This window comes from Pleurodeles waltl, chromosome 4_1, assembly GCF_031143425.1.
Source record: "Pleurodeles waltl isolate 20211129_DDA chromosome 4_1, aPleWal1.hap1.20221129, whole genome shotgun sequence".
Taxonomy (NCBI): domain Eukaryota; kingdom Metazoa; phylum Chordata; class Amphibia; order Caudata; family Salamandridae; genus Pleurodeles; species Pleurodeles waltl.
Genome location: NC_090442.1, coordinates 117,094,707 through 117,108,431, shown reverse-complemented (window position 1 = coordinate 117,108,431; position 13,725 = coordinate 117,094,707). Strand labels below are relative to the sequence as shown.

The window sequence follows — 13,725 nt, the reverse complement described above, 5'->3', positions numbered from 1 at the left end:
GCAAACGTACAAAACATAATTGTATTTTTTAAGTTAGCCCCGCATTTGCATTAAAAAACTACGCAAATTCAGAGCAAAAAAAGTATAAATATGGGTCACAGTCCTACACACATGCCTCAAAAAATGTAATTGCACCTCATCTGCTTCTATATCCAACCATACATCACCAGTATCCTGTGCATGTCAGTGAGATGACATCAATCCATTGTAAACCAAGATAGGCCACAGCTGATAGGAACTAACAATGGACCACTCAACATCACTCACATCTACAATTTGAGCATCATGTGTCTCAACTAGTTTTCATTTCCTGTCTTCCTGAGGAAAATGGGGGGTTGGGCATGCAATCCATCAGCTCAACACCCCTCAGCACTCATCATGGAGTGTAGGAGTAGGCCCATTGTTAGGGGGCTGACAACTAGAAAGCTGGTATTCTATCCTGTAGCATATATATATATATATATATATATATATATATATATATATATATATATATATATATATATATATTCATGTGTCCCGGTGTAAAATCTGGCCCGGAGCCTACATTACTGGGGTCTAGCTGCATTTCCCCTGCTTTGGCCACATGCACAACTGATGCTACCTTGAAATGAGAAAGGTTGGGCAAAACCTGACACTCACGCCACTGTTGTCAAGACATATCAACACTGGAGTATGGATGCCCTGAAGGCCACAGCAATTGTGTCACAGCGTTGTGCACTGCAACTGTATCCGGCATCATCAGCAGATGCATGTCAGATATCCTCACAGCATGAGCAACACACACAACATTGCCTTCTTATGCATCTGTCATGTGACCTACATCAGTCACGATGAACATACTGGCTGCACCACATTGGTCACACTGCTGACATCTGGTGTTAGGAGATCAATAGACTTTGACCTGAAACATCTTGAGTGGAGTTGTCCACACATTGTGTACACTGATTACTGTAGTTCAGGACATTATGGCTCCTTGATGTACCACTATCTCATCATCTCTGGAGGGTACTGTGGCACCTGGGGTGTGTGTATGTCTCCTACAAAATCCCCCTAGAGAGTAATGCAGTTGGAACCCTACATCCGTGCCATCTTGTCATTAAGTGTGCTCTATGTGTGGCACACATTGCTGATTATGGTGCTGTGACAAGGTTGATTACAACAGGCATGCGATGTACACATACAGCTGGCCTGTGACCTATGATGGCAGAAATCCATAAATAAGTGGTCATTACTATTCCTTACACACAATTCCATGCCAGCACATGTTGCCCCTAGACCAAACATGCAAGCCAATCCCATTGAACAACCCTACCACATACATGATGAGAATGTGATGGAGCACCATGCTGATGGGCAATTGGTAGCGCAGCACTCCGCCAAATTCAAAATGGAGGGATGTGCTGTGTTGAATAGGAGAGGGCACGTCACTGTGTGGTGTCATCTACGCCGACACTAATCTTGTTTCCAGTACTTGACCCAGCCACCCTTACCCCATGGTACTTAGTTGGTTGCATTGAAGGGAAGATAGTCATTGTGCATGGAGGAACACCTTCCTACTCAAACCAAATCTCCAAAGGGTCTTTGCACTTTCGACATGTGCTGCCAAAGGCAGCACCCATTGAAAGAGCAAAGTATGGAAGGCACAACAACATTTATGTTAGCTCGTTGTGGCGTGCTAAAGCCACACCTTGGTGTGTTTTCAGGATTTGCTACAGCCTCTAACGTAAGAAAATGTGTAGATCTCGGACACCTTCTAATTGCTATGAGTGTTGCTATGGCACAGCTACTGCAAGACCCATTGCACGCTCCTTCCACGCAAAGTACTGCTTGTATACAAGGTACAGGGCATGTTATCCCCGGAGCCTCTCAAATATAGAAGCTCCGGTGGTGATTGGCCCTCTTACATATGCCCCATGATGTCACCATCCATCGTCCTATGATTTCTGATCACTCTTCTGACTGACGCACACCAAACCTGGAGTAGCTAACAGGATCCCCAATTTGACACTTACTGGATGCATTCGGGTCTTCAAATCTCGCCACCTCTCCGATGGTGTAAGGGTCATGTCCACCTGTAAGACATGAATGTAGAACATTGCTTAGTGTAAATACTAGTTCATGGAAATGGACAACATATTTCAGTATTTAGTTGTTAGGCTGTGTGAGGAAGTCATCTTGATGGAAGATCAGTGAATCGACAGACAACTATGTTCACTCAACCACACATACTCTCTGATGATGTAGATCCACACAACTACAAACCATCGCTGTCCATGAAACTCCGGTGGTGCATTTCACAGCACTATGTCTACATGGCATTGTCAGGAGGCTGTTTGTTAGCACAACACCTCCATTACCTTTTGGGACAGCTCAGATATGTATATCCCACCTGAGGGCCATGCTATGTTTGGTGCAGTGGATGCCCCATTATCACACACATAGCATGTCAGCCTGCATCAGATGTAGTACAGCTCTATGTCAGGATGATTGCAAACTGATGAACTGCTACCCTGGGGTTGTGTGGGTTTTCCAAGGTGTTGAGGATTGAGTGACATCACAAGGCAGTTACACAATGAAAATTGAAATGTGAGTGGACTCATGTGAAAACAGTTGTAACTACCTGCACATTGACTCATCCGAAATATGAATGTATTGCCAATGGTGTGTGCCCTGCCATTGTTGCCTTGGTATACCATTGTTGAACCAGTGAGAGAGGAGTACATTAGCATAGGAATATGGCTCAACACAGACACACTTGCTCAGTGGTCAGAGGATGCATCTGGTGTTGCAGGTTAGTGAGTGATGTGCCAATGATGGACCTGAAGTAGTGCAGCCCCATACCGTCAGTGAGAAGCATTCATACTTTGGAACATTTGTTGTCACACTGAAGTCTGGATTTTGGCCTCCCTAACTCATTTTACACACCCTTTCATGCCTGTTTTATGGCACAGGTGTCATTCCTAACTGTATAATTAGAAAGTTAAACTGTGCATGCATCACTACACTGGGGGCCATATATATGGAAGTGATGCAGCACCTGGTGCTGGGGCTGTTGAAGTACAAGCCCTAGTCCACTCCTGATACCACCATGGTGCGCCATCTCCAATAGACTGCTCACCATGGTGGTAGTTAGGGGGAGTAGGGTCAAAATTGTTTGGCAGCGGTCTGGCGCTTTGCAGGATTAGCATCAACATTTTGCTAAGCACCCAGGGGCCCATTGATCATGATGGGAGCTTATTTTTAACACCTGCAAAGAGCATAAATAAGGTGCAGCAGTCTCATTGGCTTCTTTTTTGCTAATGTGGAGGACCCCTTTGTGCCACAACGGCCCCCTTGCATATATTGTGGCTGGCACAGCCATGATGTGTGTCAAGCCTTGCCAAACTGGTGCAATGGATGCATTGCGCCACTTTGTAAAGACTATGGTCCTCATAATGACATTGGCGGTAAGTGCCGCTTACCGCCACGCTGACTGCCGCCAAAATACCATGACCGCAGCGGAATACCGCTACGCCTATTATGACACACATAGAAATCTGCCACTATACAGACACACACACACACAAGTCCGCCACACCAAAGGTCAGTGACAAAATGGCGGTACCAAAACCCACACTGTTACGCCAACGGAAATATATCCACAGTATTATGACCCACGAATCACTGTGGCGGACATTCAACCGCGGTAAACCATTGGCGGTACATAACGCCGCACTCAAAATAAACACAACCTAACAAAACACCACTACATTGATCAATTTAAATAACACACACCTGACACCCATACACACACCAAACCCAACACCCACACCACTATAAAAAACACTCCCACATTACCCACAACCCTTTACCACTACAAACAATTTACAACAGAGAGAGAGAGACACGCCAGGAGCAGCCACACAACCAGAGCCACAGAACACCATCACCCATATACCATCCACACACCTCACAGTGCACAAACCAACACATCCCCCACACACATTCACACACACCACACACACTACACCCATGGCACCACAAAGACACCCCGGATTCTCAGAGGAGGAGCTAAGGGTCATGGTGGAGGAAATCATCTGGGTAGAGCCACAACTATTCAGATCACAGATGCCACAGACACCCATTGCAAGGAAGCTAGAGCTATGGGGGAGAGTCGTGGACAATTTAACGCCGTGTGACGGCACCCCAGAACAAGGGATGACATCAGGAAGTGGTGGAACGACCTACGGGGGATGGTGCGTTCCGTGTTTAAAAGACACCAGATAGCAGCACAGAGGACTGGCGGTGGACCCCCACCTCCTCTCCCACAACTAACAACATGGGAGGAGCAAGTCTTGGCAATCATGCATCCATAGGGCCTGGCAGGAGTAGCAGGAGGACTGGTTTTGGTAAGTCAAATCTTTACTACTTTCACCCCCCCTATCTGCATGCCATCACATACCCCCACCTGACCCTCTCCCCCATCACCCCAACACCTCACACACACCCCACCATCACATCCCACCAATCCCAGTACCCAGCACTGCATGCAACACCAATACATGGACACCATTCACAGCCCTGCATGGACACCCATCACCACAGCATGCACAGTAGTGACAATCACTTAACCAAACAAATTAAACTTCACACAAGCCAAAGCGGCCTTGGTAATAACAACCATAGAGGGAAACATACCCATACACAAGATGTCACACGCAGTAACAATAACACTGCATTTACATCCCCACAGAACCCCCACACAACGTCACCAGAGAGGAGGTGCCAGCAACATCCAGTCCCCTCCCCGGGAGTGGCCCACAGTGATGACAGCACCTCTGCACGCCTGGATCAGGATGTCCAACCTGGCCCATCAGGACCTCTGGACAGTCGGTTACCCAGGCACAGTCCCATACCACCACAGAGCCTCCTCACTCAGGAAACACCACCACAGCACCCACTCAGCAGGCCCATACCACTGTCCCCAGGACACGTCAATCAGCAGTATGTCCACCACTACAGGGACCCCAGGCAACCGCAGAAGCTCAGGACGCTCAGGGACCTGGGGTCAGTGGGCACACAGTTCAGGGGACAGAGGCACAGGACAACAGGGAAGCTGGGAGGACTGCTGTGCAACTGGTGGAGGACAGGCCCAGGGAACCGACTCTCCATTAGGCACCCACCAACATCCTGGGAGCATACCACCATTCCCAGGAGACCATGGGCCAGATACTGGCCAAGTTGCAGGAGAACCAGCGGCTGCAAGAGGGACAGTACCTGGGGAGCATGGAGGAACTGAAGGACATCCACACCACCCTGGTCACCATTGCAGGGGTGCTAACATACATGGCCAACAACATGAGAGAGGCAGTGGCACACCAACGGGCCCCTGACACTAGCCACACCGATGAACAGCCTTCCACCTTCGCTGACGCTAGTGGACAGGAGGTCCCGCCACAGAAACAACAGGCTACCAGCACCCCACCCCCTGCAGAAGGAGAACCACCCTGCAAACAGTCCCTGCGATCCAGGCAGAAGCCAGGTAACATTGCCAAGACCCCTGCCAGGAAATGAAACTTACCTGATTGTCACCCTTGTGTCCCACTCTGTCACCCTGTCCACCTTGAACTGACGTTGATCCCCTTCCTATACCCCCTTGAACAATGCACCTGTGATACCAATAGACTGGACCCTATCCTGGACTTTCCCCCACCATAACCCCAGCCCATTGCACATCACCATTTACTTCTCAGCACTGAAATAAACACCCTTGGAAAAAACAAGTATAGAGTATGTCAAATGATTTAAGGATGTAGTTGTTTAACAATCTGCAAATAGACTGTATAGAGATGGCCTCCCAACGAGGAAGGGGTGCCCGTCGTACTCTGACCCCACTGATGTTCCGCATCCTGGCGATGGCCTATCCAGAGTTGGATGGGCCCTTGAAGGCATCACAGCAGCCACAAGGGAGTGAGTACAGTTTCTAAATCAGAAAATTGCACTTGTTGAGGTGTAATCTGGGCGGTGGATGTGGGTCTGTGGGTGCTCCTAGGCCAGGGCGAACATGGCTGGGTAGGTTCCATGGTGGGCAACGTCTGATGCACTCCAACCCCAAAAATGCTAGTGGGCATCTACTACTGGGCAGGGTCTTGTGGGTTTCAGGTGTGCTGCTATTGGCATTAGGCATTGTACTCCATGTCCTGGTGACTAGCATTGTAACTCATAGTGCATCGCCTAGTGCATAGGGTTATTCCCTGTGTGTTGTGTACGCCAACGGTAGTGTTGTTGCTGGCATTGACCAAGTATATCCTCTGTCTCTTCCGCCCCTTTTTGTTTTCTCACCCTGTCCTTGGGTGCATTGGCCTCATCTGGTGGAGGAGCAGAGGCACCGGCGATGGAGGGAGCTGCATCCCACATGGCCTATGAGGCCGAATCCACCGACGGTGAGGGCACCAGTGGGATGGAGGACAAGGGGAGCAACACGGCAGAGACTGGAGTAGACAGTTCTGACAGCGACACCTGCTCCAATGGAAGCTCTTTGGTGGTGGTGGACAGCTCTGTGGCCACCCCAAGTACAGGCACAGCAACCACCACCCCGTACCAGCACCACCCTCCCAGCAGCCCCTCAGCTTGCTTCCCATGCCCGCTCACCCAGGAGGGTGGGCATCTCCTTCGCTCCAGGCCCTGCCCCAGTCAGTTCTGCTGCCCTCAGTGAGGAGTCTATTGACTTCCTGTGATCCATCTCTGTTGAGCAGTCAACCATAGTGAATGCCATCCAAGCTCTGGCAGGGCATTTGCAACAAACAAATGCATTCCTGGAGGGCATTCATTCTGGTGTGGTGGCCCAACAGAGATCACTCCAGGCTCTGGCCAACTCCCTGATGACAGCCTTTGTCCCTGCCTCTAGCCTCCCCCCTCCAACTTCCTTGACCCAGACCCATTCCCCTTAACCCCAGCCTATCCCAAGCACACCTTCAGACCAGCATGCACCCAAATCAACACACAGAAGTGGTTCAGGCAAACACAAGCACCACACTTCATCCCACAGGCACTCACACAAGCACCATCCAGATGCAGATAGACCAACATCCACTGCCTCCATTGTGTTCCCTTCCTTCTTCTCGTCTATCTCCCTCCCCGTAGTGTCTCCACTCACACCTGCATGCACTACATCCTCATCCACTACCTCCATCACCATCACCCCTATCACTACATGCCCCGCACTGGCAGTCACACCCCCACATCCATGTACACGTCCTATATGTCCTCTCCCACTGTGTCTGTGACCCCTCGTCCCAAAGTACACAAAAGCAAGCACTCAGATACCCAACAGTCATCCACCTCACGACAGCATCCAGCCCATGCACCTGCACCCAAACAAAGCAGACAGACATCTCCTACCACCACTCCCCCTTCCTCTACTCCCCTTCATCCACTCCCAAACCTTCACCCTCTTCCAGCCCCAGTGTCCCTAAAAAGCTTTTCACCTCCACCCTTGACCTATTCACTGCCCATCACCCCTGACCTTCACTGTGGGCCAGGGTGGTCAGGACCCAGGCTAGCACCTCAGCCACCCAGTCCACGGCCAGCCACCCAGTCCACAGCCATTGTCGTTTCTGCAGCCACTGCAGTTGTGAGAGGCTCCATGAAGACACCCGTCCACACAGCCAGTGTGCCTGCACCAGCTGCCAATGGTAAAAAGGGAGCACCAGCTGGCAAATCCAAAAAGGGAGCGCCAGCTGGCAGAAGCAAGGAGGCACCACCAGCTGGCAGAAGCAAGGAGGCACCACCAGCTGCCAAATGCAAGGAGGCACCACCAGCTGGCAGAATCAAGGAGGCACCACTAGCTGGCAGAAGCAAGGAGGCACCATCAGCTGCCAAGGGCAGGAAGGGAACACCAGCTGCCAAGGGCAATGACAGACGCAAAGATGCCGCAGGCAGGATGGATATGGGGCCTGGTGCTGGAGCAGCATCTGAGCAAACAACACCAGCCATGGCACTTCAGCCGTCCGAGGCTGCAAGGGATGGGCTGGAGACTTCCCCCACCACTGGCAGCACTGTCACCTGCATAGCCACCTGCACCACTGCCAGCACCACTGTCAGCAGCAGCAGCCCCAGTGGGCAGCCATTTGAGGCTGCAGGGGAAGGGCTGGAGCCTACCCCCACCACGGGTACCACAGCCGCCAGCACTGCCACTGCCACCAATGAGCAGCCGTCACTGCCGGCGGGCAGTGTGTAGTCGTGCCTCCATGGGCTGCAGTGCATCCTGGCCCCTACAAAAACTGTAGGTGTGACACCCAGGTGAGAGACTGTGACCTTGCACCCTCCAAGAACTGTATCACTGGGCATAAGGCCCCCTCCAGAAGCAGTGGAAGAAGGCTTCCACTCACCCCCTCCTTGCCAGGAGGAAGCACACTGGGCACAATGCCCCTTCCAGAACCAGTGGAAGAAGGCATCAACTCACCCCCTTCTTGCCAGGATGAAGCACACTGGGCGCAAGGCCCCCTCAAGAACAAGTGGAGAAGCCATCCACTAGAGAGACTGTGGCTTTGCACTTCCCAGGACCAAGCAGTGGGCAGACCACACACTGGAGAGACGGAGGCTTTGCACTCCCCAGGACCAAGCAGTGGGCAGACCACCCAATAGAGAGACTGTGGCTTTGCACTCCTCAGGACCAAGCAGTGGGCAGATCACCCACTTGAGAGACTGTGGCTTTGCACTCCCCAGGAAAGAGTGCTGGGCATGTGGCCCCCTCCAGGGGAAGTGGCATTGTACAATCTTCCGGCTGAAGTGCTCCACCTTCCCCCTGAGGTACCTGTGTATTTCCGACCTGATGCCCTAGCAGTGTTCTCTCCGTATTGAGGCAGAAGTAAGATGTGGCCTTGGCCTATGTGATATGGCCCTGTGGGCCACGGACATTTTGGACTGGGCAGTTTCCCTCAATTTGTATATATTGTAGATACTGTTTTGTGCTTTGAGGATGTATTTATTGAAATGTATATTATTACACTGACTTCACTCACTTCCTTTTGTCCTAGCATTATTCCCTAGGGGTACAGGTGTATATGTAATGTTGTTGCATCTGTTTGTGTGTATGGTGTTGAGGGTGGGAGTGGGGGTGTTGCGTGTTGTGTGTGTGTGTCACTCTCTTTTCCCCCCCTCCCTTGTGTGCTTGGTGCGGAGGTCACCGTGGTCGTCTTCACCACCATTTGTGTTCCTGGTGTAGGAGGAGGTAAACCAGCATAGGTAACACCTGTAGTTTAGGCTCCATGGCGTTGTGGTTCTTCCTTCAGTGTCTAGGGTTGAGTCGTTTCCCTTTAGTGTACTGTTTCCGCCATGCTTTTGATGGCCTTGGTACACCCCGGAAAAGCTGGCGGATTTGCTTGTTGTAATAGGGTGGGCGGTACATTGTCTTCCACCTGGCTGATGGCGGTTGGAACCACTGTGCTTGTTGCTACCGCCTTGGTGGTCGGTGTGTTAAGTTGGCTGTCTGTGTGAGCGGTTTCTGGGGGGATCTCGGTGGCAGCAGTGGCACGAGGTTGTAAGTCCGAGTTCTTACTTATTGACAATTAGTAATATAGTCACTATAAGGGTGTACTAGTGTTGTTGACTTGCTCATCAACACCATGCTTTAGCAGAGGTAGTGGAAGTTAAGTAAGTAATAATGGCCTCTTCTATCTGCAACTCAGCAGACTAAGGTTCATAAAATGAACTACGATGTATTTTGGAAAATTGAAAGAAAACTGTAAGGAAAATGGATGGGTGAATTATAATATGAGAGAAAGGATGTGTGAATGAAAGGGTGCATAATGATCATATAGGTGGGTGATGAGGAGGATGATAGGATGCATGGGTGGGTGAAGGATGGATGAAAGGGTATACGGGTGAAAGGATGCCAGCCTGGTTGGGTGAAAGGGTATGGGTGAAAGGATTTCATGCCTGGATGGATAAAGTGACCTCTTGGGTGGGTTAGATCTTTTGAATTGGTGAATGGGTGAAAGGATGCATGGGTGGTTATTGGGTAAATGGATGTTGGTGAAAGGTTAGTGGAGAGCCATGTTTGGAATTTGAATGGTTTTAAATGGCAAAGGAATGGATGAGAGAATGTAAAGCTTAACTTAACTAGCATGTATCAAAGCCAAGGGTGAAGAAAAAGAGTAATAGAAGAACACAATTGCAAAGATGAATAGATGAATGCTTAAAATAAAGAAGCAAGGGAAATCTTTTAGATGGGGACATTCTTCTCACCTACTTTAGTTGCTTGGAATGGTTTGATTCAAAGGGTTGGGTGGTATTTCAGAATATTCCCTTGACTTACAGCGTTTTTCAGTGAGGCAGTTAATATGTATCCCAGCATCCATTTACCATCGCTATGGCCTTTCACCCGTGCACCCATGACAACCTAACTGCTGCATGGTTCAATTCGGCAGGATCAGCACTGCAATGTTAGCTGTGCAATCTGCGTCTGTTAGTTAATGTGTCAAACACTTTTCATTGTATGGCAATGCAAAAACAAGGTGTGTTTCCCTTTCCTCCCAGTGCCCACTGGGTCAGTCACTTCCGAGTAATTCACTCCTTTAATCTGTCTTACGTTCTGTACCAGACTTCTGAATAATTTGAAAAAGCCCATCTTTGCTTGTGCCACATTTTTCAAGACAAGTGATAAATATAATTCATTATGGCTTCCATAACAAATTTACTTCTGTTCAAATTTTTCCCTTTCATCATTTGCCAACCACAGGGAGTCACATTACTGGCCAGACCTTAAGCGAATGGTGATGAGGAATTGATTGATCAGTAAAGTCTGATATCTACCTACCCATCCTAATCCCTTCTACCTTACCCTGCAGTTGATTACATTAAGACGATTCCTTTCCTTACTGCAAAGCAATTTGTTTTGTGGAATAAAGTAGTTCTTACAAAGTGTGATGGAGGAGGGGCCTGAGGACAGTGAGTAAAGTGGTCCTTAATGAAGTCCTTGATTTTCCTGAATGGGATGGTCTGTGATAATGCAAAGGCACCAAATACAACCTCTATATATATCCTATTCCTTAATCCTTTCCCTGTGCTACAGTGGATCACTTTTCCCACTGCCTACTTATGGCAGGCAGGCAGTCTGTGTGATTGATTATATTGTACTACATGCAGTGTTTCATTCTTAGTATTCATTGTCCTTGTAGTCCAGGTATAAAGAAGAGCAGGGCCATTGGAATAAGATAGTTTCTAGTACAGCTGACCCAGCTGCGGACAGTAATGAGTACAACAAGGGCACCAGCTGAGCTAGCAATGCCACCATTAATTTAGTACAACAGTAGAGAGAAGAATACTAGTATTCCATAGTGCATATTATGGCTATGACAGTTATCACCTTAAAACTGAATGGTTTGAGGTGACCACCAAATCTATTGCTACTGTGCCTCTACACTACATGATTTTAAGTAAGCGTTTTGCTCAGAGCATTGTTTGCAATTTTTCTTTTTTCTTTCTTGAAATAGCTATTCCTGCTAGTCCACTGCGGGAAATAGCAGCCCGGCTATGGCGGCAGATGCTGGGGCCATACAGGCCAAGTACCAGTGACTATTTATTATCGAGGAAGAGGAGGATGAGACGGCAGGAGGAGCTCCTCAGAAGAATCCTAACCTGCCTTTAGTGCCATCCTCTGCCCCTTTTTCAACCTTTTCTTTTGGTGGGTGTGACTTGTTTTGGGTGGAGAGGGTGGTAATGGGTTCTTCCATGAATCTTCTATTTATCTGATGATGAATCTTTATTATCACACTGGACGCATAGACAGATTTTTTGGAATATTGGTTGGGGAAAGGGACATTTGTTTGGGGATAGCTGTGAGCCAGTTGTGGGTGGAAGAGGTGCATATTTATTCTGTTTCTTAGGGACGAGGGAAAAAACTAGTTATTTACAGTTCTTTATGCCTAAAATCTTTTTGGGGTGTTTTACTTCGCACTGCTGCCTTTACACAGCATGTTTTTCAAATCTGCTGATAGTGTATTTCTTTTCATGCTGCATGTTTTAAAGTCTGCTGATAGTGTATAACAATTATGTATGTGGTTAGGTAACTGCTAGAAACTGAGTCTCTAGTTGGCAGAGGTATACACCCTGTCCAAGTAGGGACCACACTCCTAGTCAAGGTAAGTCACACACAATCCAAATTATCCTGTGCCCACCCTCTGGTAGCATGGCACTGAGCAGTCAGGCTTAGCTTATAAGGCAATGTGTAAAGTATTTGTGCATTAAATCATACAATAACGCCGTGAAAACACCACAAAAATATACCTCACAGGTTTGGAAAAATATATTATATTTATCTGTTTCAAATAAGGTAAAAACAATAAAGATTAAATAATCACAAGTTGAGAATAAAAAGAGTCTTACATCTTAGAAATCAACTGTTGTCTCTTGTTTATACAAAGTAGTTGGTTTGCACCAAAAATAACATGCACGGAAACCGCAGATGAGGAGATGTGTGGAAAAATAGGGTGGTTGTTGGATTTTCTGATGCGGCCCAGATGACGCGTTGTTTCTTTCCATGCTGCAAGGGGCTTTGCGTTGTTTTACGGCACAAAGTCTTGGTTCCTAACTGCTATGCAGGGATCTTTTGACACCCAGGGATGATGCAGGAAAATCCTGGGCATGCGGAAAGATACCACAGGCATTGTGTCTGACTGGTGTGGGGATGCGTTGAATTTTCTGTTGCACAGCAGACGCTGCATCAATTTTCCACTCAGGGAATCAGCTAATTTGTTCTGGTTCAGCTATGCGTCAATCCAGTAGGGCTATGTGTCAAATTTCCGGTCACAGGGCAGGCATTGTATCGAACCTTCACCTCGGTAGTCAGGCTGCGTCATTCCGTCTCAGCTATGTGTCAATTTTCCAGTCACAAAACATCTGTGTGTCAGTTCCGGCAGGCTGTGCATTGATTTTTGGCGCACAACGAGTTTCCAGAAGGGATGAAGTCTTTTTGGCCCTGAGACTTCACAAAACACAAGGCAAGCTCAATCCAAGCTCTTGGAGAGTACTTCTCAGCAAAGTCAGAGGGCAGCAGTACAACAGCAGGGCAGCAGTCTTTCTCAGCAAAGCAGTACAGATGCGTCCTTTAGGCAGCCATGCAGTTCGTCTTCACAAGTTGCAGGTTCAGGTCCAGAAGTGTCTAAGTTGGTGGGGTCAGAGACCCAGTTTCCATACCCAAGAATGCCTTTGAATTGAGGGAGACTTCAAGGAGTGGTTTTGAAGTGCACAAGTTCCCCTTTCAGTACAGGTCTGTCTGCCAGGGTCCCAGTAGGGGTGTTGACAATCCATTGTGTGAGATCAGGCCACTAGCCTTTGAAGTGTAAGTGTCAGACCCTCCTCCCTTCCAGCCCAGAAAGACCCATCAGTATGCAGATGAGTGGAGGTGTGCCTGAGTGTCCTGTGTTTGTGGTTGTCTGGGTGAAATGCACAAGGAAGCTGTCAACCAGCTCCAGCCCAGACGTTGATTTGAGACAGGCTGTAAGGCACAGATGGATTTTAAGTGCACACAAATGCTCACTTTTTAAGTGGCTTTTTGAAAATAGTAATATCAAATCCAACCTCACCAATGAGCACGATTTTCTATTTCCAATCTGGCCATACAAAATATGACCTGGCTTCCCCTTTCTGATCAGAACCTACCACTCAAACAGTATATGGGGGTAGTCCTAATGCTGTTCTGTGAAAGGAGAAGGCCTCACAGTAGTGGAAAACGACTTTAGG

At 48.5% G+C, this 13,725-nt stretch overlaps 1 protein-coding gene across 1 annotated transcript in view; it reads right to left on the bottom strand.

Annotated features, from left to right (window-relative positions):
- Window positions 1–1,950: 1,950 nt before the first annotated feature.
- LOC138287090 (olfactory receptor 5AP2-like) overlaps window positions 1,951–13,725 on the bottom strand; it is a 58,049-nt gene continuing 46,274 nt past the window's right edge. Inside the window, exon 6 of the mRNA XM_069227453.1 lies at window positions 1,951–2,075. Within this exon, the coding sequence (XP_069083554.1) occupies window positions 1,951–2,075 (125 nt within the window). The remainder of the gene's footprint in view (window positions 2,076–13,725) is intronic.